This window comes from Anomaloglossus baeobatrachus, chromosome 4 (assembly GCF_048569485.1).
Source record: "Anomaloglossus baeobatrachus isolate aAnoBae1 chromosome 4, aAnoBae1.hap1, whole genome shotgun sequence".
Taxonomy (NCBI): Eukaryota; Metazoa; Chordata; class Amphibia; order Anura; family Aromobatidae; genus Anomaloglossus; species Anomaloglossus baeobatrachus.
Window position 1 is genome coordinate 664,690,146 of NC_134356.1, and position 24,457 is coordinate 664,714,602.

General features: G+C 42.2%; 1 protein-coding gene across 10 annotated transcripts in view; it reads right to left on the bottom strand.

Moving 5' to 3' along the window:
* Positions 1-24,457, bottom strand: part of CACNA1A (calcium voltage-gated channel subunit alpha1 A) — a 405,981-nt gene that overhangs the window by 244,048 nt on the left and 137,476 nt on the right. For all 10 annotated transcript variants that reach the window (XM_075346630.1, XM_075346628.1, XM_075346625.1 and 7 more), the window contains exons 4-5: positions 5,741-5,832; positions 699-851 (exon numbers count right to left, since the gene is read on the bottom strand). In XM_075346630.1, the coding sequence (XP_075202745.1) occupies positions 699-851; positions 5,741-5,832 (245 nt within the window). The remainder of the gene's footprint in view (positions 1-698; positions 852-5,740; positions 5,833-24,457) is intronic.

Here is a 24,457-nt window from a genome sequence, read left to right on the forward strand (position 1 = left end):
TAAAGGCCAAAAGGCACGGCAAGCTGTCCAAAGGAATCTTGTTCCTGCAAGACAACGCCTCCTCTTACACTGAACAAGCGACCACGGTAAAACTGGCAGAGCCGGGCTTCCAGCTGGTTGACCACCCACCTTATTCACCAGATCTAGCTCCCTCCGACTATCATCTGTTTCCAAACCTGAAGAAACACCTCAAGGGTATCACATTTCACACCATTTCTGATGCCATGGCTGCTACGGATGCCTGGTTTGAGGCACAACTTAAATCCTTCTTTTTGCTAGGCTTACAGAACTTGGAATACCGATGTAAGAAGTGTGTTGTCATCAGTGGGGAGTATGTAGAATAAATGTAAAGCTTCATCATCCAATCTTGTTTCTTCCTGGGTAAAGCCAAAGACTTATCAGCAGCCCCTTGTGATACGTACTCTCCTACAATTCTGACCCTTGGCCTGTGACTTGTCTGCGTTTTCTGCTTACTCCCTGTGTCCTGTTGTGTCCTCCTGTTTCCTGACCCCGACTTGTCTGACTACCCTTCTGTCTATATTATCCATAACTAGTGACTAGCATCACAGGGTCAACCCCTTTATGAAATTAATCTACACAAAATCTTATATCTTGAAAAAACGTCATGATATATAGAAAAGGTGGACATTTACAAGTCCTAGGAGTAGCTCAAAGAAACTAAATAGAATCAGTCTTACCTCCATACGGTTCATAGCAGGTACTGTGGAATTTACCGATGTAAAAGTCAAGTCCAATAATAGCAAAGATGAGAATAGCAAAGAACAGGAGCAACCCAATCTGGAGCAGAGGAATCATGGCTTTCATTATAGACTTCAGGACCACTTGTAAACCTGTAGTGGACAAAGGAACCACAATTACACAAAGCAGAACCACGGCATGGTTTTCAATAGTGACTTCAGATAGTTACATAAAACATACACAATACCAAACAATGTGTAAAATAAAAACTGTAAGGGTATGTGCGCACGTTGCTTTTTACCTGCTTTTTTGCTGCTTTTTCTTCTGCGCTGTTTAATGCCAAAATGGATGTGTTCTTCTATTCAAGCAAAGTCTATGGGAATTTGGGTTTCTTGTTCACACTATGTTGTTCAAAATGCTGCCTTTTTGTGGCAGAACTTTGGTCAAAAACTCAGCTTTGCAGTGCAAAACCCAAATGGCAAAAACAATTGACATGTTGCTTCTTTGAAAAGCTGAGTTTTTGACCAAAGTTCTGCCTCAAAAAGGCAGCATTTTGAACAACATAGTGTGAACAAGAAACCCAAATTCCCATAGACTTTGCTTGAATAGAAGAACACATCCATTTTGGCATTAAACAGCGCAGAAGAAAAAGCAGCAAAAAAGCAGGTAAAAAGCAGGTAAAAAGCAACGTGCGCACATACCCTAAGTCTGTAATATTAGAGGGCAAGTCATTTATACAATACAGAATTTCACATGCATCGATTTCTATAGATGCATGAATATTTATATACAGTATATAGAATACATTTATCCTCTTATTATTTACTATATTATGATCAATATATTACATGTCAAAGTAGTCACAAAAAAAGCCTAAAATATATAGATTTTGTAAAATAGAAGTTAAAAAACCCCACAAAGCAATAAGCGCAGAGTTAGATTAGTGGGTGAGCTAACAAAGAAGTCCATAATATATGCACTCGTAACCAGGGCTGTGGAGTCGGTAAGCCAAACCTGCGACTCCGACTCTAACTCCGACTCCTCAATTTCCCTTGCACCGACTCAGACTCCACGACTCCGACTCCACAGCCCTGCTCGTAACCTAAATCCTATATAAATGTAGAAAAATGGCCACAAAATTAAAATATGGATCCGTTACACGAATGCCACATAAATGTAGAAAACAGCCACAAAGAATATAATGAACGAAGGTAAACACGTAATCAGTTTTAACTTCCACCAAGCACCCCAGAGAAAGCTGTTGCGAAACACACGTTTGGTGTGTTTCGTAGGTTAGTCCACGAAGCACTGCAGACAAAGCTATTGTGCAATACACATTGGAAGTGTTTTGTAGGTTAGTCCACCAAGCAACCCAAAGCTGTTGCGAAACATACATTGGATGTGTTTTGTAGGTTAGTCAGCCAAGCACCCCAGACAAAGTTGTTGTAAAACACACATTGGGTGTGTTTTGTAGGTTATTCCACCATTGACTCCAGACAAAGCTGTTGCGAAACACATACTGGGTGTGTTCCATAGGTTAGTCAACCTAGTACCCAGACAAAGCTGTTGCGAAACACACATTGCATGTGTCTTGTAGGTTAGTCAACCATGCACCCCAGACAAATTTGTTCTGAAACACACATTGTGTGTGTTTCATAGGTTAGTCCACTAAGCAACCCAGACAAAGCTGCTGCGAAACACACATTGGGTGTGTTCCGTAGGTTAGTCAACCAAGCACTCCAGACAAAGCAACACACATGAAGTGTGTTTCGTAGGTTAGCCATCGGCTGTATATCCACATTACCTCTTTATTTTTAGGGCAATAGTTGTACTACGGCACCATTCCTGACATATTTACCATTGATTACGTGTCTGCCATCCATCTTTGTATTTTTTTTGTAGACGATTTTCTAAATTTTTATAAAGTTTATATTACAGATCTCTATTGTATGGTTTTCTTTTCTGGGTCACTCACCAATATCATTCTGTCGGTATTTTACATGTTTTTTTTAACTTACATTTTATACAAGAAAAATATGTTTTCTTCATTTTGTGATTACTGTAATTCTGCAGACCCCTTTTATATTGGTGACTAATTTGTTCCCGTGCAGTGACCCACATTCCCTGACGAAGAGTCAACACCTCGTTCATCGAAACGTACGTCGGGTAGCTTCGGGGCCACCCTTCTTGGATCATCCGGCAACATTTACCATCACCTTACCGAATCCCCTATCGACAAATCTAAGGGTATGATATCCGCTCTCTGTGGATTATACCTGACATTGGAGTATTATACCTTTATTAGAAATTTGTAACATTGGTCCTCTTGATTCCCTTATTGTAATAATGGGAACAAATGTAACATATTAACGTTAGTCAGTGTCTCTTGACTACCGAGTGTATATACATGTTGATATATTTACTATACGTATAATAGCATTGCCTTTAATGTGATAGAAGCACCCTGTAGAAAAGTTCTCTGATTATGTTTTTCTGAAACAATCTCGTACTGTCGTTGGGGGTTATCTGTATTACATACTGTATTCGGATTGATCATTGTTTTAATAATCTTTTAACAACTTCTACAAAAATTGTCACCATTTTTCATAATAAATAATGTATATTTTTGCACTATAAAAACTCGTTTTTGTTCTCTATAAAAGATGTAACAGAGGCATCAATCTCCAATTGTTTACATTGTTTTTCGACAACTTCAAGAAGAAGCAAAGCAGAAATAAAACATAATTTTTTTCCATTCATCATCTGTTTATAAAAGAAAAAAATATATATACAGTATATATATTTGGGTGCAATCATTGTACAAGTCGTGGCTCAACTTTACATACCCCTTTACTGTTTTAACAAATACAGGTGAGGACATGTGCTGTGCCTTGTAATGCAATTCAGCATGATGCCACCAGGGGCAGACAAATCCTTGGGGCAACCCGTGCGGCCGCACAAGGACCCAAGAGTAAGGGGGCCCATTAATACCTCAAAAGCAGGTGGAATTGTCCATTTTGGTGAGATTTTGTGCTGCAAAGAGCCCATATTTTGTTCTTGCACAGGGGCCCTTCCGCTAATGGCGCTCACTGTATCTAAAATGATACTTGTACCATAAATAACACCTATATCGCATATCCTGTGAATAGGATGAAACATGTATGATCTCATTGGGTCAACTGCTAGGATCGCCGATCCTGAGGACAGAGGTGCTAAAATCCCTCCTGTGAATGGAGCCCTACTGAGCATGTGAGAACACTGCTCCATTCACTGGTATTTGCACATGCTCACTACATCTCTATTGACACAGAGAGGTTGGCCCCCATATTCTTGGGATTTGTGGGGATCTGAACAGCCAGACCCTGGCTGCTATAGGTTATGTTGTTATGTTGTGATGTTTATAGGACAATCCCTGGATGACCAGCAAAGAGTGGTCACTTCATACAGTGTGAATCCCGGGGGGCATCATCAATAATGATCTACCCCCCCTGTTTTCATTCCAGCAGCAGTTGTGCTTTATATACACATGTCAAATAACATATTTAAGAAAAGCATCTGATAAACCCACCCCCTCTCGTGTCTTATCAATATCATCACTCGGTTAGGATTTTTTTTAAGGGGTTGAATTTCTTATCCGTTAATGATGACTAACAATAAATGTGGTCATCTGGCAAATGTCTCCTCGGTGACACATTTCCTGGATGACAGGCTCTGCATCAGTGACAGGAATGGCCTGGTCAGAGGAGAGCTGGCAGCTCTTCACCTGGGAGAGTAGGAGGGCTACGGAGCAGAGCGTCTGTCATATGTTCACACTTACTGGCTATTAATAAGATAAATGAGGGCAGAAATTAGTGTAAAATTATCCTCACACCTTCCAAAGCTAATTACCTGCTTTACCCTGGATAAACTTTGCCTTTAACAGGGGGCATATATACTCTAAAAGGGTCCCACAGCTCCAGACCCTCCATCCTGAGCTGCTGTGGCTATGAAGTGTTCCTCAATCTGCAGATTCTGGGAGAGGAAGATGCAGGTTGTAATGTAAACTGTCCAATCAGCGGTGATGGAAGAGGTGTCTGAACTACAGTATGTATATCGCTGAACAGTTTTCTTGGGTGAGAGTTATCTATCATTTTACCACTTACCTCACAACTTGTAAATCCCAAATTTCAGGACCCTGCCACCTAAAACAGCTATTAAAGGACACCAATTACCAGGATTTCCTATATAACCTAAAGCCAGTGCTTAGTGGTCAGCTCGGATGTATTAGTTTTGAAACACAAGCAAGTAAAGTTTGTAAAATGAGCAGCTTTTTGATTGGCAACAGCTGCCAATGAGCTGATAGCTGCGGTGGGTTTTGATAGTGATTCCCACCCCCTGCCTGCTGTCCTTCCACTATCTGTTATTTATGCTAATATGCTAATTCTATTATAGAATCGTTTTACTAAGTGGCTAGAAGGACCTGTGCTGAGGTCATACCATATAACAAGAAGGGGCGGGGCCTCAGCCAACAGAAAAATAATGCTGCTTCCTGGTATCAGCTATGTTGGCTGAGGCCCCGCCCCTACTGGTCACATGGGTATGACATCAGCATAAGTCCTTCTAGCACTTAGTAAAACGATTTTATAATAGAATTAGCATAAATAACAGATAGTGGGAGGACGGACAGGCAGGGGGCGGGAGTCACTATCAAAACCCACCCCAGCTGATCGGCAGCTGCTGTCATTCAAGAAGCTGCTCATTTTACAAACTTTACTTGCTTGTGTTTCAAAACCTATACATCCTAGCTGACAACTAAAGGTAGGTATAGAATCAGCCTGATAGAGCCAGTATAGCACTGGCTTTAGGCTATATAGGAAAATCCTGGTGATTAGTTCGCTTTAAATTACTCTATGCAAATTTGCTAACAGTTTGCAGGGCAATATACCAATGGCAGATGGAAGGACAGACCAATGAGTGGGTCAAAAGAGAATCTAGGAATGATTTAAACTACAGCAGACAACTATTTCCAAAAGTTAAAAAAGAATATATAAAATGTACATACTTGGAATTCCAGACACCAGTTTCAGGGGTCTCAGCACACGAACAGCCCGAAGGGTCCGCAGATCAAACTCTGGCCCGGTAGATGCAATAATTCTGCAGTCAGAAAGTAAAGATATTTACTATATCACTTTAGAGGCTTTTAATATTGAAAAAATACACACAGTGGTCATGAACCGGACACTAACATAAAGATGGAGGAGCAGTAAAACCTGAAATATCCACAGAGCTCATCATGTTATAATTCTAAGATACCAGTCCCACTAAAGACAACATCTGCAAGGACTTTGTATGTTCTCCCCGTGTTTGCATGGGTTTCCTCCGGGTTCTCCGACTTCCTCCCACACTCCAATCACATACTAATAGGGAATTTAGATTGTGAGCCCCAATGGGGACAGTGATGATCACGTCTGTAAAGCTCTGTGGAATTAATGGCGCTATATAAGTGAGAAATAAATCAATACCAATATTCTCACCTCATTTAAATATGTCAGAATGTTGCAGTTTAGCCCCTTTATTCATGAAAAATAACACTTTTAAAAGAAATTCTCATTCTCTCTACAATGACCATTCACCTGACCACCCCTGTAAACCCTTTGGAGTCACTAATTTCCTTACATAAGCCCACCTTACATCCACTGACTTAAACAGGACACACAATAGTGAGAGTTTGTAATACAGCCATATCTGAGAAAACTTTTTTGCAATGTTTATTTGTCTCATTTACTAAACAGATATAGAAAGAGGCCATTTATGGACCTGACTGTCATTGCAATGGCGCGCATTGGGTATCATAGAGAAAAAAACAGAGAATTTAAAATAAATAAATAAGCTGCAAAGGCTTTTTTCCCCCAAGAATAGGAGTGATACATTACAAAATTTGAACCTGACTTTTAGATATTGCTATTCACCAATGTCACAGATGACAAATGTCATAATATTGTAACCTGGCTGCTGATCCTCTTATTGCCTTGTATTCTCCTATTACAGCAACCCGGTTCCTGATCCTTCTTTTACCCCTTTAACATCTTCCCCGTATAAACCTGTAACCTCATATTACAGTAACCCGGCTCCTGATCCTCTTATTACCCCTGTATCCTCTTATTACAGTAACCCGGCTCCTGATCCTCTTATTACCCCTGTAACCTCTTATTACAGTAACCTGGCTCCTGATCCTCTTATTACCCCTGTATCCTCTTATTACAGTAACCTGGCTCCTGATCCTCTTATTACCCCTGTATCCTCTTATTACAGCAACCCGGTTCCTGATCCTTCTTTTACCCCTTTAACATCTTCCCCGTATAAACCTGTAACCTCATATTACAGTAACCCGGCTCCTGATCCTCTTATTACCCCTGTATCCTCTTATTACAGTAACCCGGCTCCTGATCCTCTTATTACCCCTGTAACCTCTTATTACAGTAACCTGGCTCCTGATCCTCTTATTACCCCTGTATCCTCTTATTACAGTAACCCGGCTCCTGATCCTCTTATTACTCCTGTAACCTCTTATTACAGTAACCCGGCTCCTGATCCTCTTATTACCCCTGTAACCCCTTATTACAGTAACCCGGCTCCTGATACTCCTATTACCCCTGTAACTTCTTATTACAGTAACCCGGCTCCTGATCCTCTTATTACCCTGTAACCTCTTATTACAGTAACCCGGCTCCTGATCCTCTTATTACCCCTGTAACCTCTTATTAAAGTAACCCGGCTCCTGATCCTCTTATTACCCCTGTAACCTCTTATTACAGTAACCCGGCTCCTGATCCTCTTATTACCCCTGTAACCTCTTATTACAGTAACCCGGCTCCTGATCCTCTTATTACCCCTGTAACCTCTTATTACAGTAACCCGGCTCCTGATCCTCTTATTACTCCTGTAACCTCTTATTACAGTAACCCGGCTCCTGATCCTCTTATTACCCCTGTAACCTCTTATTACAGTAACCCGGCTCCTGATCCTCTTATTACCCCTGTAACCCCTTATTACAGTAACCCGGCTCCTGATACTCCTATTACCCCTGTAACTTCTTATTACAGTAACCCGGCTCCTGATCCTCTTATTACCCTGTAACCTCTTATTACAGTAACCCGGCTCCTGATCCTCTTATTACCCCTGTAACCTCTTATTAAAGTAACCCGGCTCCTGATCCTCTTATTACCCTGTAACCTCTTATTACAGTAACCTGGCTCCTGATCCTCTTATTCCCCCTGTATCCTCTTATTACAGTAACCTGGCTCCTGATCCTCTTATTCCCCCTGTAACCTCTTATTACAGTAACCCGGCTCCTGATCCTCTTATTACCCCTGTAACCTCTTATTACAGTAACCCGGCTCCTGATCCTGTTATTCCCCCTGTAACCTCTTATTACAGTAACCTGGCTCCTGATTCTCTTATTCCCCCTGTAACCAATTATTACAGTAACCCGGCTCCTGATCCTCTTATTACCCCTGTAACCTCTTATTACAGTAACCCGGCTCCTGATCCTCTTATTCCCCCTGTAACCTCTTATTACAGTAACCCGGCTCCTGATCCTCTTATTACCCCTGTAACCTCTTATTACAGTAACCCGGCTCCTGATCCTCTTATTACCCCTGTAACCTCTTATTACAGTAACCCGGCTCCTGTTCCTCTTATTCCCCCTGTAACCTCTTATTACAGTAACCTGGCTCCTGATTCTCTTATTCCCCCTGTAACCAATTATTACAGTAACCCGGCTCCTGATCCTCTTATTACCCCTGTAACCTCTTATTACAGTAACCCGGCTCCTGATCCTCTTATTCCCCCTGTAACCTCTTATTACAGTAACCCGGCTCCTGATCCTCTTATTACCCCTGTAACCTCTTATTACAGTAACCCGGCTCCTGATCCTCTTATTACCCCTGTAACCTCTTATTACAGTAACCCGGCTCCTGTTCCTCTTATTCCCCCTGTAACCTCTTATTACAGTAACCCGGCTCCTGATCCTCTTATTACCCCTGTAACCTCTTATTACAGTAACCTGGCTCCTGATCCTCTTATTACCCCTGTATCCTCTTATTACAGTAACCCGGCTCCTGATCCCCTTATTACCCCTGTAACCTCTTATTACAGTAACCCGGCTCCTGATCCTCTTATTACCTCTGTAACCTCTTATTACAGTAACCCGGCTCCTGATCCTCTTATTACCCCTGTAACCTCTTATTACAGTAACCCGGCTCCTGATCCTCTTATTACCCCTGTAACCTCTTATTACAGTAACCCGGCTCCTGATCCTCTTATTACCCCTGTAACCCCTTATTACAGTAACCCGGCTCCTGATACTCCTATTACCCCTGTAACTTCTTATTACAGTAACCCGGCTCCTGATCCTCTTATTACCCTGTAACCTCTTATTACAGTAACCCGGCTCCTGATCCTCTTATTACCCCTGTAACCTCTTATTACAGTAACCCGGCTCCTGATCCTCTTATTACCCCTGTATCCTCTTATTACAGTAACCTGGCTCCTGATCCTCTTATTACCCCTGTAACCTCTTATTACAGTAACCCGGCTCCTGATCCTGTTATTCCCCCTGTAACCTCTTATTACAGTAACCTGGCTCCTGATCCTCTTATTCCCCCTGTAACCTCTTATTACAGTAACCCGGCTCCTGATCCTCTTATTCCCCCTGTAACCTCTTATTACAGTAACCCGGCTCCTGATCCTCTTATTCCCCCTGTAACCTCTTATTACAGTAACCCGGCTCCTGATCCTCTTATTACCCCTGTAACCTCTTATTACAGTAACCTGGCTCCTGATCCTCTTATTACCCCTGTAACCTCTTATTACAGTAACCCGGCTCCTGATCCTCTTATTACCCCTGTAACCTCTTATTACAGTAACCTGGCTCCTGATCCTCTTATTACCCCTGTATCCTCTTATTACAGTAACCCGGCTCCTGATCCTCTTATTACCTCTGTAACCTCTTATTACAGTAACCCGGCTCCTGATCCTCTTATTACCCCTGTAACCTCTTATTACAGTAACCCGGCTCCTGATCCTCTTATTACCCCTGTAACCTCTTATTACAGTAACCCGGCTCCTGATCCTCTTATTACCCCTAATATTCACGGTACGGTAACCTTGCTCCATGTGATTTACCACAGTAACATGGCTCCTGAGTGTTATATTACCATTTACACCTTCGGCCTGGGACAGCTCATAGAGTCCCACGGCTTTCAGTATCACATCTATGCTGATGATACGCAGATCTACCTCTCTGGACCTGACATCACCTCCTTACTAACCAGAATCCCGCAATGTCTGTCTGCTATTTTATCCTTTTTCTCTGCTCGATTCCTAAAACTGAACATGGACAAAACAGAATTCATTGTCTTTCCTCCTCCTCACTCAACTCACCCACCTGACATATCCATCAATGTCAATGGCTGCTCACTTTCCCCAGTCACAAGTGCTCGCTGCCTGAGAGTAATCCTAGACTCTGATCTCTCTTTCAAGCCACACATCCAAGCCCTCTTCACCTCCTGCCGCCTCCAACTCAAAAATATTGCCCGGATCCGTACATTCCTTTCCCAAGAAGCTGCAAAAACTCTAGTACATGCCCTTATTATCTCCCGCCGTGATTATTGCAACTTCCTGCTCTGTGGCCTCCCTTCTAACAGTCTCGCACCCCTACAATCTATTCTACATTATGCTGCCCGGCTAATCCACCTGTCCCCCCCGCTACTCCCCGACCTCGCCTCTCTGCCAATCCCTTCACTGGCTTCCCATCGCCCAACGACTCCAGTTCAAAACCCTAAACATGACATACAAAGCCATCCACAACCTGTCTCCTCCCTACATCTGTGACCTAATCCCCCGATACTTACCTGCACGTAACCTTCGATCCTCACAAGATCTCCTCCTCTACTCCCCTCTCATCTCCTCTTCCCACCATCTCATCCAAGATTTCTCCCGTGCCTTCCCCATACTCTGGAATGCTCTACCACAACACATCAGACTCTCGCCTACCTTGCCAAGCTTCAAAAGCAACCTGAAGACCCACCTCTTCCGACAAGCCTACAACCTGCCGTAACCCTCAGTCTGATATAACGCCGCACTATCATCTCTACCCTCACCTACTGTATCCTCACCTATTCCTTGTAGACTGTGAGCCCTCGCGGGTAGGGACCTCTATCCTCCTGTAGACTGTGAGCCCTCGCGGGCAGGGACCTCTCTCCTCCTGTACCAGTCTGTGCCTTGTATTGTTTATGATTATTGTACTTGTCCCTATTATGTATACCCCTTTCACATGTAAAGCGCCATGGAATTGATGGCGCTATAATAATAAATAATAATAATAATTACCCTTGTTTCACCTTATTACACAAATCCAGATCTCTTACTACCCTTGTAAAGCATTTGGTGCTACTGAATTTTTTTGCCCATAACATTGTATCTGAACACAATCCCAAAGGGTTAAGTGTTTTAGGATGATTAACAAAAATGGCATAAGGGTCCGAGTCATTTAGCTCTGGCTTCTGCGCAGCAGAGATGAGTCAGCACACACTCACCCTCCGGGAACATATATCAGTTCAGGGAAGCTTCTCCGTCTTATGGAGCTATGACTACAGGCGGCTCAATGAAATCAAGGAGGATTTAGTGTTCTGGAGGAAAATGCCCTTTACTCAGCACCATTATATAGTCCTATGGTCATTATGGTCCAGAATCTGACTAATGCAGAAAATGACAAATTCTGTTAATTGGAGGAGGTTTAACAGTAACAGGTTTAACTTTTCAGTACTTTACAAAGAGCAACTCTGACATTAAAGGCTTGCAAATGAAGTTCAAAGAACATTTTTGTTTGTTATCACCTGCCTACCACATATGGACAGAGCTGCCATGCATTCTATTGATGAGTGCGGGGAATAAAGGCTGATCCTCACATCAGATATTGATGACATCTTACTAAAAGACATGCTATCAATGTCCTTTATTTAAAGAGTGTCTGTCAGAAGGATTCCACCCCCCTAAACTATTTATATGAGATTGTAGCTCTTGCAAAGACGAGTCCAGCAATACTTTTACATGATCAGTCCGTTCCTTCAGTACTGAGAAATCAGTGTATTAATTGAAATGCAAAGGAGACTGAAGATCTATGTGTAGATCTGAAGCCTCTGTCACTCCAGCTCTTCTCCCTAACCAATGCAACCTCCTACTACTTAACTGATGACTCCTATGCCTGATATTACCCAGCATAGAGTCCATCAGTCAAGGAAGAGGAGGCACTGCTGGGTGGGGAATAGAGCTGGGGTGACAGAGGCTTCAGACCTTCGGCCTCATTTGCATATTATGTCAAATGCTAACGGAGGAAGGGACTGGTTATATAAATTTACTACTGGACTTATCTTTAAAATAGCTACATGCACATATAAATATAGGGGGTGAAATCCTGCTGACAGATTCCCTTTAGAAAAAGCACTGCTTACCACAATACTTTGAGAAAGGCGTAGGCATGCCTGCTCAGGAGGGTGAGTGGGCATGTCCGAACACTTCTCTGCTATAAGCAGGGACTATAGGACAATGAAGGGGGTTTACAAAACAATCTGACTACCCGCTAAGGCTACTTTCACACTTGCGTTGAACGGTATCCGTTGCATTGCGTTGTGTAACGGATGCAACGGATGTGTTGCATATAGTGACACAACGGATGCAACGGATGCTGCAAAACAACGCAATTCGTTTTGATTTTTTTTTTTTTTTTTTTCCCGGTTTTACCAGCGGCAGACTATAGTGAACGATCAGCTGATCGTTCCCTGCAGCCGGCCGCTGGGTGATCAGCTGATTGCTCCCAGTAGCCGGCCGCCGGGTGATCAGCTGATCGCTCCCGGCCGCCGGGTGATCAGCTGATCGCTCCCTGCAGCCGCCCGCCGGGTGATCAGCTGATCGCTCCCGGCCGCCGGGTGATCAGCTGATCGCTCCCTGCAGCCGGCCGCCGGGTGATCAGCTGATCGCTGTCACTTGCCGGCGCCCGGGCATGCCGGCGGGCGGGCGCTCAGCTGAGCGCTGTGACTTGCCGGCGGCCGGGCATGCTGGTGGCCGGTCATTCAGCTGAGCGCTGTCGCTTGCCGACGGCCGGGCGCTCAGCTGAACGTTCGGCCACCGCGAGCCAAAATAAAGTTTGATTTAAAAAAAAAAAAAAAAAAAAAAAGAGCATGCGCAGTGAAATCCAGAGGATTCCGCTGCTCAAAATAACGTTACATGCTGCGTTCCTCCCGCTGGGCGGAAGCAACGGAGCGTCGCCCAGCGGAAGCAACGCAGCTCCTTTTGGTACAATCCGTCAACCATACAAGTCTATGGGAAACAGCGGAATCCGTTAACGGATTCCGCTGTTTCCCAAAAGGGCGGATTGTAACGGAAGGAAAATAACGCAAGTGTGAAAGTACCCTAAGGCATCAAGAGGGAAAGGAGGCCATTTAGATGTGTATTATCAGTACTATGGCCATGTACTGACACCATAATGTTTCTTTTATAGATTGTTCATATTGACCAACCTGGTAATAAGACTGTCTAAACCTGTAGAAATGGCTCATCAGCCTAAATAAGTGCAATAGTGTGCTTGAATTTAAAGGGAATTTACCAGCAGGTCTAGCCGAGAGCAGCATAATTTAGGTCAGAGACCCTGATTCCAGTGATGTATCACTTATTGGGCTGATAGTTGTAGTTTTTATAAAATCACAAGTTTATCTGCCGTTATTTTTAACAGTTCTCTGCATGCTGACCTCTATGTAACCCCGCCCACACCACTGATTGCTCACTTTCTGTGTATAGGCAGAAAGCTGCCAATCAATGGTGGAGGCAGGTTTACTAGTCCTCTAGTGATAACTCTTTGCTGGTAAACTGTGATTTCATCAAAACTACAGCAAGTAGCCCAGTAACTGATACATCACCGGAATCAGGGTCTCTGCCCCTACATCATGCTCTCACACATTATATGGCAAAAACCTGGAGACAAATCCCTTTTCAGCATGAGGAGATCAGCGATAACAAGTGTAAGACCTATTCCTCATTTATCTTGGTCCTTAGTAACAAAACAAAAAATGATGGAAACTCCCCGATCGCCACAAATATTTTTCAACATCTCATTTTTAATGATGAAGCTGCTGCTCCCATTGGTCACATCAGAGGGAGATCTCTATGACCGCAGTGATAATAGGGGCAGAACTGGGGGCCGTCCTGTAGGAGTCAGAATGGAGAGCCGCTTTATGAAGGAGGGGTCTCTATCACTCGGAGTGGCCGCCATGTAAGCTGCCACCACCTCAGGTGGGATGCCAGGCTAACCGCGTGTCCCCTGGGCAAAATTAGCTGTTTTCTGTGGGGAGTGGGCGTGCAGCAATCAGCCGGTCGCTGTAATGAGACAACCGCTGTAATATCACAATACTCCATTATTAACCCAAGAATGGGAAAAAAAATAACGCATCTCCGGGCTCTATATGTCTCCCTTCCATCTGTCCCTGCCCCCCATCCCACAGTCGCTCTGCGCCCCCATGGCTGCTGCTTTAGGAAAGTCCTATTCCCCGCACTATTAATATCCTATCCTGAAATCCATAAATTATGGATTTATGGTAATATTTTTTGGGGAGGGGTGGGGGTGCCAAGCCGCACTGGGTCTATCCCCATTCAGAAGGTTTCCATGGCAACTAGCCATGCCTCATTCACACGGTTTCCACGACTACCTTTCGTCTTGTTACCTTGGTGACAAACCACCGTTCATTGATACCATCTTCCCGGGAACAGAACGCTCTCTCTCCCATCCTCCAATCTTCTCAGCAAGCGGAGGACAGAGGCGGGTGGAGACATGCAGGTTTTATGAATGACTTCGGATGTCAGACAGATACCCCAAAGAGGTGTCTGCGGCTTCCTTACACTTGTCTTATTTAAAGGGGGAGCGGCACAATTATTATCCGTGAAGTCAGCAAGGACGAACCATCCATCTATGGCGCATATATATCTATCTATAGATAGACAGATAGAAGACCCCATACAATCCATGGGCAGCTGGTTACCTACAATAGGTCATTTTCAATAGCCCCAAAACCTGCTGCCAGTATTTGGTGAAATGCTCAGAGTTTAAGATACATTTTTTTGCATTATTCTTTTCTGATTTGCTATTGCTTTGTTACACCAATTTACTATTTTGAGGCTAAAATTAATTTTACACAATAAATAATGTCATTTTAAGGCACAAATATACATATAGTCGTGTAGACTGTGAGTCCTCAGGGGCAGGGTCCTCTCTCCTCCTGTACCAGTCTGTGCCTTGAATTGTTCAGAATTATTATACTTGTTTTTATTATGTATGCCCCTTTTTACAAGTAAAGCACCATGGAATAAATGGTGCTATAATAATTTATATTAGTAATAATTATATTATTATTATTATTATTATTATTATTAATAATATACTTAAAAAACAAAACGTCGGATTTGGATTTTTTCTGTGGTGCCGAATCGGAATAAAAATGTCACTTTCTGCAGCTTTCATGGACTTTGCTTGTCCTATTTGGTGCTGAGGTTATATTCTGTGACATTGAGGACTCAGTCCTTTCCTCGAGAATAATACTATATTTGCAGTGTAGCGGCTGTTTTTTTGTATTTAACCTTATTGAATAACATGGGTTCGAGTGCAATCCCTTTATTTTCTCGCATTGCACCCGTCCAGGTTTCACGCCAATGTGAGTGAACCGTTAGGCTATGTTCACACAGTGTGTTTTTGGTGATTTTTTTGCACCTGTTCTTTTTATTAGCGTTATGCAAATTCATGCTAATAAAATGCTGCTTTTTACAGTACCAGCAAAACCTATAAAATTTCAGAAATCTCAGCCACACACTTCCTTTTTTTTTACTGAAATGGCAAAAAATTGTATTTTTGAAAGAAGCAGCATGTCAATTATTTCATTTTTATTTGCTGCTTTTTTTTCACCATTATAAGCAATGAAATTGGAAAAAACGCAGCTGCATTTTTTGTTGCTTTTTTGGTGAATGAAACTAACTGTATTTAAATATATACTGTAAACTAATGACATACCAAAGATGCGGCAAAAAATGTGACATAAACGCAGCCATAACTTAGCCTTAACCCCTTTACGACTAAGTGTATGTGCGCACGTTGCGTACAGTTCACTGCAGAAATTTCTGCAGCGATCTGAAGAGCACATGTGCGCTTCTAATCGCTGCAGAAAATGTCCGTAGTGAAGCCGATTCCATGCGCTCTGCCTGCAGCTTCTCCCATAGACCGAGCAGGAGCTGCCGGCAAAGCGCAGGAAAGAAGTGACATGTCACTTCTTTTTACGCAGCGCTTCTGCAGAAGCCGAAGCGCTGCGCTCTAAAGCGCCACGTGCGCACGGCCCCTGCACAATCTCCATAGACTGTGCAGGGGACGCAGGACGCATGCAGTTACGCTGCGCTACAAAGCGCAGCGTAACTGCATATGTTTGCGCAACGTGCGCACATAGCCTAAGGATGTACCGGTACGTCCTTGGTCGTATAGTGGTAATCACCGCTGGCTGCTGCGGTGAGTCGGCAGTGATCCTGATACTGATTTGAACAGCAGACATGTGAGGCTATAGGACGCTGGTGGATCCATGATCCATGCGCGCCTGCTTGCCATTTAGATCGCTCAATTTTAATGGCTACGGCGGGGATCGCGCCGTTCCCTGCCTCCATTCGCAGCCTCGTGACCCGATCACGAGGAGCCAATGGTTGCCATGGTAGCGACGGGTCATGTGTTGACTTCTGTTGCTACCATGACGTACCTCCTTTGTGAGCCGTCAGACCGCCGGCTTTAACAGGAACGCAGCATTTCTGCTGATCAGAGCTGTGCAGAAATGAACAAGTGATCAGACTGTTCAGTGTTAAAGAGTCCTAGGGAGACTAGTAAAATAAATAAAAAATGTTACATTTTTTTAAAAAAAAAAAAATAAAAAAAAATAAAAGTTCAAATCACCCCCCATTCGCTCCATTGAAAACCGTTAAATAAAATATACACATATTTGGTATCGCCGCATTGAGAAATGCCCGATATATCAAAATATAGAATCAATTAATTTGATTGGTTCATGGCGTGCAGAGGAAAAAATTTCAAACCCCAAAATAATGCTTTTTGTTCGCCGTAAATTTTTTTTTTAAAAAATGCATTAACAGGCGATAAAAACGTAGTATCCACACAAAAATGGTATCATTAAACACGCCAGCTCAATAGACAAAAAAATAAGCTGTCACTGAGCCCCAGATCCCGAAAAATGAAAACGCTACGGGTCTCAGAAAATGGTGAAAAACTGCCATTCTTTTTTTGGCGAAACTTCTGGGTTTTTTTTTTAACTTCTTAGATTAAAGTAAACGTATACATGTTTGGTATCTATGAACTCATACTGACCTGAGGCATCATACTGACACATTGGTTTTACCATATATTGAACACTGTGAATAAAAAAATCCCAAAAACTATCGTGCAATTGCACTTTGTTTGCAGTTACACTACTTGGATTTTTTTTCCTGTTTTCTAGTACATTATATGGTAAAATTAATGGCTTCATTCAAAATTACAACACGTCCTACAAAAAATAAGCCCCACATAGCAAGATTGACAGAAAAATAAAAAAAAACTTACGGCTCTTGGCAGAAGGGGAGGAAAAAATGAAAAACGTAAAGTCGCCATGGGGTGAAGAGGTTAATGTAACATTGGGCAGCACAGTTCTGTTACGTGTGTAAAGCTATATGTGCATGCTGCAATTTTTTTTGCAACCAAAACTGCACCTTGTTACAAAGAGCCTGCAATTGTCAAAAAAACGCTTGTAATGATGGTGCGTTTTTGCCATGTATTTACCTCGATTTTGCCACGTTTTTGTTAATGCGTTTTTTAAAGGAGAAACAAAATATGATCGGATAGATAGCTAGAATAGATGGATAGATGGATGGATGGATAGATAGATAGATAGATAGATAGATAGATAGATAGATAGATAGATGGATAGAAAATATAGAATAGATAGAAAGAAATAACAGAATAACTTCATAGAGGGAGAGCCAGCTTAGCCGGCAGTTTTTTTAATTTTTGCGGGTAAAAAAAAATGGCATGGGGTCCCCCCATTTTTCACATCCAGCGCAGGAACAGCAGCAGCTGCAGGCTGCAACCCTCAGCTGCCTGCTGTACCTTGGCTTGTTATGAAAAATAGAGGGGATCCCACATTTTTTTTTAAATTATTTGATTTATTTTTATAAAAATTACGTGGGGTCCCCCTATTTTTCTAAAACCAGCCCAAGTACAGCAGTCAACTGATGGCTGATATTATTAGAGTGGAAAGGGCCATCGTTATTTGTCCCTTTCCAGATTAACAATAGCAGCCCACAGCCGCCCCAGAAGTGCTACATCCATAAGATGCATCAATTCTGGCTGTGGACCCAGCCCTTCCCGATTGCCCTGGTGCGGTAACAATCAGGGTAATAAGGGGTTAATTACAGCCCATAGCTGCCACTAAGCCCTAGGTTAGTGATGTCAGAGACACCCCACATCACTAATCTGTAAGTGAAAGTATATAACCACAAACAGCCAAGAAATCCTTTATTTGAAAAAAAATAAAAAGCTTCCTCTTTCACCACTTTATTAACCCCAAAACACCCCTCCAGGTCCGAAGTAATCCACACTAGGTACCACAGTGATTCAGCTCTGCTACATTTCTGTACTGTCACAGCGAGCGGCAATAGCGCATGACTGGCAGCTGTGAGTGCAGACAGAGCCACAGTGATCAGAATGAACTTGTATGGCATGTGTCGCAGCAGTGACGTCACGGGTTCACCGGTGTGAGGTTCAGGCCGCTACTGAAGTGAATCATGCCATCAGCGGTGCCGTCACTCAAGCGAGTCCTCCACCTGTGGCTCACTTCATTCGCAGCCTGATTTGCGGTCACAGGTGGAGGTTTGCAGCAATAACCTGAGTGAAGGCATCGCTTATCTCGCTGCTCACTTCAGTAACTCAGGTGATTTGCTGTCACAGGTGGAGGACTCCAGCTGGGACTGCGGCTAACCTGAGTGACGTCACCGCTGATAGCGCGACTCACTTCAGTTGCTGTGGGTAGCTCACAGTAGGCAGTCTTGTTCTATGGTGCTTGCTGTGAGCATCAGATGTAGCAGTGCTGGAAGTGTCGTGTGACCTCTTGTGGATTATGTCGGACCTGGAGTGGTGGTTAGGGGGTTAATAAAGTGGTGAAAGAGAGTGTTTTTTTGTCTTATTTCAAATAAAGGATTTATTTATGTGTTTGTGTTTGTTTCCTTTTACTTACAGATTAGTGATGGGTGGTGTCTCATATACTCCTGCCATCACTAACCTAAGTCTTAGGCTGGGGGGCTCCCAATAACGTGGGTCTCCCCAGCTTGAGAATGCCAGCCCTCAGGTGTGAGGTTTTATGTTGGCTGGGTATCAAAATTGGGGGGGACCGCACGCCAGTTTTAATTATTTTTATTTATTTATTGTACTGTACGATATAGACCCGCCCACTGGCAGCTGTGATTGGTTGCAGTGAGACAGCTGTCACTCAGCATTGGGGCGCTTCTGACTGCAACCAATCACAGACAGGGGAAGCAGTGAATATGTATGAGCCTAATGAGTGGCTGCAGTGAATATCTAATGAGGCTAATGAGCAGGTCGGGAAGAAAAAATGAGAAGCAGCGGAAGCAGTGTGACAGCCGCGCCGCGACGATGATCGGTGGGTATGAAGCGCTTGGAGAGAGAGAGACACTGACACCCCAAAATCACTCCAGCATTGATTTTGTCATTCTGTAACTAAGTCGGTGAGCTGCATTTTTGTTGACAAAACCGTGGGTAAAACGTATGCAAAACGCAAAGAAATTTGTAATCATGCATTTTTCCCTGTGTTTTTCATCCCCTCATTGATTTCAATGGGTGACAAAAGTTGACAAAAACGCAAGAAGAATGAACATGCTGCTTTTTTTTTGTCACAAAATTTTGGCAAAAAATGCTGACAAATAAATTGCAAAGTGCACACAGCAAATCTGACTTCTCATAGACTTTGCGGGGAAGTAAAAAGTGAGGACGTTCTGACAAAACTGCACTAAAAAACACGATAAAAAACGCTGCGTGCCTATATAGCCTGACAAGGTGTCCTGCAATCCGGTTTTCAATTTTCCATGCAGCACAAGGGCAGAATAAATGTAGGGGTTATCCACTATTAGATATTGATGTCTAAAGCCCACTTTACACGCTGCAATGTATCTTACGATGTGTCGGCGGGGTCACATCGTAAGTGACGCACATCCGGCATCGTAAGGTACATTGCAGTGTGTGACAGCTACGTGCGATTGCGATTGAACGGTAAAACGTTCATCGCATACATGTCGTTCATTCCTCATGAATTGAACATCAGGTTGTTCATCGCAGCGTGTGACACCCCGGAAACAATGAACAGATCTTACCTGCGTCCTGCGGCTCCCGGCCCACAATGCGGAAGGAAGGAGGTGGGCGGGATGTTTACGTCCTGCGTAGCTCCGTCCCTCCGCTTCTATTGGCCGGCTGCCGCGTGACGACGCTGTGACGCCGAACGTCCCTCCCACTCCAGGAAGTGGACGTTCGCCGCCCACAGCGAGGTCGTATGGACGGGTAAGTACGTGTGACGGGGGGGTTACTCGTATGTGCGGCACATTCAACAAATTGAACGTGCCACACATACGATGGGGGCGGTTACGATCGCATACGATATCGTATGCTGGATCGTAAGGTGTAAAGCGGGCTTTACTCAGTTTGGGTTCGGGGGGACCATTCTGTCAAAATGTAAAATATAAAATGGAAAAATAAACAAAATTGCAAAATTTGCCTTTTTTGGGCGCCTAGAAAAATGCTATAAAAAGTTATCAAAAATATAATATTTACCCAAAATGTTACTAAGAAAAGCAACACAAAAAACAGGGCCTCACACCAAACCAATTTTATTCTTCCGAATTTCTGAGTTTTTTTTTAAAACTTGTACAAAAAAAACTATAAAAGTTTATTATCTTCTTGATTGCACCGTCCTAAAGAATCATGTTCACTTGACATTTTTAGGCTAAGAACGCACTTTGCGTTTCCACTGCTTTTTTGGTACGTTTTGAGAAGCACCTTCTTTCTGCCTAAATGCATCCGTTTTGGTTTTCCAGCAAAGTCAATGGAAACTGTTGATTTTCAGACCGCACTTTGCGTTTTAAAACGCTGCGTTTAATTTGCATATTTTGGGGCAAAAACCATGCGTTCAAAGAAGGAGCATGTCAGTTGTTTTTGCCATTTTAGGTGCGTTTTGCTAACATTGAAGTCAATGAGAAATGGCAAAAACCAAGATTCCTTCAAATTCCTGCGTTTTACCTGCTTTTTCAGTGCAGAAAACATGCGTTTTTGACTACCAAAACGCATGCTTTTTGGACTTCAAAATAATGATTTCATATGTCCCTTTACACACACATAATCAGACAATTAAATTTGAGAAAAATATGCATTTATTGCTATATTAGCGATAAAATGTATATTACCGCTATAATTTTATGAAATATATCTATTTTCATTATTTTTTCCATTAATATAGATTTTATCCTTTTTTTTCTCTTTTTTCATTCTGTAAGACTGATTAAACTTTATTTAGCAGTGTCTTGTTGTTCAAAACGCATCTGTCAAAACGCAGGTGAAAAAGCATGCAAAAAGCGCTGAAAACGCATCTTAAACGCGGTAAATACGCATGCGTTTTCAGCGCTAAAGTTCTGAAAAAGGAAACTTTGGTCAAATCAATTAAGCCAAAAACGTGCATTTAGAAATGCAAGTAGGTGAACGCAAAGTGCGTGCTTGCCCTTACCGCACAATGAATGCTGTAAAAACAAAACCCAATGGTGGGATCGGCTTTTTTTTCACCGTTTCTTCCCAATTGGTATTTTCCCCGCTTCTTTGAGTACATTGTATGGTAAAGTGAATAGCATCAATCAAAACTACAAGTCATCTCACAAAAAAAAAGCTGTTAAGGGGCTATGCATAATGTGATTACCGTTTAAGTCAGAGGATTGCTTGAGTAATGGAGGACAGATAGAGGACAAAAATAGGCGACAAAAGAAGTATTTGTATTCTATGGATGTTATTTAATATTATTGGTCTATTCTTATGATTAATATGTGATCAGTGTGGGTCTGATTACCAGAGATGGAGTTTGCAAAGTAAAAGGGGTGACGTGGGTAATAGTGACAATATGGATTCTTTACTATAAGAGCAATGAGAATATGTATTCTTTACTGTAATAGCAGTGACACTATGGATTCTTTACTATAAGAGCAATGATAATATCTATTATTTACTGTAATAGCAGTGATACTATGGATTCTTTACTATAAGAGCAATGATAATATCTATTCTTTACTGTAATAGCAGTGACACTATGGATTCTTTACTATAAGAGCAATGATAATATCTATTCTTTACTGTAATAGCAGTGACACTATGGATTCTTTACTATAAGAGCAATGATAATATCTATTCTTTACTGTAATAGCAGTGACAATATGGATTCTTTACTATAAGAGCAATGAGAATATGGATTTTTTACTGTAATAGCAGTGACACTATGGATTCTTTATTATAAGAGCAATGAGAATTTGTATTCTTTACTGTAATAGCAGTGACACTATGGATTCTTTACTATAAGAGCAATGATAATATCTATTCTTTACTGTAATAGCAGTGACACTATGGATTCTTTACTATAAGAGCAATGATAATATCTATTCTTTACTCTAATAGCAGTGACACTATGGATTCTTTACTATAAGAGCAATGAGAATATGTATTCTTTACTGTAATAGCAGTGACACTATGGATTCTTTACTATAAGAGCAATGATAATATCTATTCTTTACTCTAATAGCAGTGACACTATGGATTCTTTACTATAAGAGCTATGAGAATATGGATTATTTACTGTAATAGCAGTGATACTGTGGATTCTTTACTATAAGAATAGTGAGATTATGACACTCGCAGTCACATGGTGTTGTATTGGTCACATCACTAAAAGTGTTCAAGGAGGGTCTGGATGCTTTTCTTGAAAAATATAATATTACCGGATATAAACACTAGATTTTGTGATGAGACATTGAGCCAAGGAACTAGTCTGATTGCCGTATGTGGAGTTGTAAAGGAATTTTTCCTTTAATATTGGGCAATTAGCATTTGCCTCATGGGGTTTTTGCCTTCCTCATGATAATTAATAGACTTGTGTCTTCTTTCATCCTTAAAACTATTACATTCTGAAATGTACTCCAATGCCATACCTTGGAGTAATTTCCTGTAAGTCAGAAATATTTAGCAAATTTTTGTACAAAATTTTTGTAAAATGAGAAAACATTTGGTGCTGAAAGTAAAAAAAAAGGTTCAAGAAGGAAATAAAAACCATGTTTGACTTTGCACAAAATTCAAAAATCACGTATTTCATTTCATAAAATACGAAAAGACCAACTAAAAAATATTTAAACACACAAATTATGAATCAGGGCCATAGTGTTAAAAGCTAAACTTTCAGTATTGCACCCACTAGGTGGAATCTACTATAGTTTGTCTTGTTACTAGGTTCAATTCATATACAGAAGGGCTGGGCAAAGTGCACATCTGGCCCTCTGGCTGTTCCAGTCCGGCCTGCGGACCAAGACAGCCAGAAGGCTGAAAACCACAGGCTGCACCAAGCCTCCTTCTGTATATATGAGGTTATGTAGGGCTAAAAAACTGTATATAGGAGACTATGTGGGGCTCATACTGTATATTGGAGGCTATGTGAGGGCTCATACTGTATATAGGAGGCTATGTGAGGGCTCATACTGTATATAGGAGGCTATGTGGGGCTCATACTGTATATAGGAGGCTATGTGGGGCTCATACTGTATATAGGAGGCTATGTGGGGTTCATACTGTATATAGGAGACTATGTGGGGCTCATACTGTATATAGGAGACTATGTGGGGATCATACTGTATATTGGAGGCTATGTGAGGGCTCATACTGTATATAGGAGGCTATGTGAGGGCTCATACTGTATATAGGAGGCTATGTGAGGGCTCATACTGTATATAGGAGGCTATGTGAGGGCTCATACTGTATATAGGAGGCTATGTGGGGCTCATACTGTATATAGGAGACTATGTGGGGCTCATACTGTATATAGGAGACTATATGGGGCTCATACTGTATATAGGAGGCTATGTGAGGGCTCATACTGAATATAGGAAGATTATGTGGGATCTTACACTGTATATAGGGGACTAATTGGGGCTAGTAATCTATATAGGGGGCTATGTGGGGCTCATATTGTATATAAGAGTCTATGTAGAGCTTATAATATATTTAGGAGGCTGTGTGAGGTCTTATGCTGTTTTTAAGATGGTATGTGGGGGCGCATATTGTATTTAGGAGGCTATGTGGTGGGTCATACTGCATATAAAGGGGTTATGTGGGGCCTTACACTGTATATATATAAAAAGGGGCTATGTGGGGGCTCATACTGTACAAAAAGAGGCTATGTGAGGCCATAGAGGGGCTATGTGGGTCTCACACTGTATAAAGAGGAGCAATATGGGGCCTCAGACTTTATATAGAGGGGCTATGTGGGCCTCACACTGTATAAAGAGGAGCTATGTGGGGGCTCATACTGTATACAGAGGGGCAATGTGGGGCCTCACACTGTAT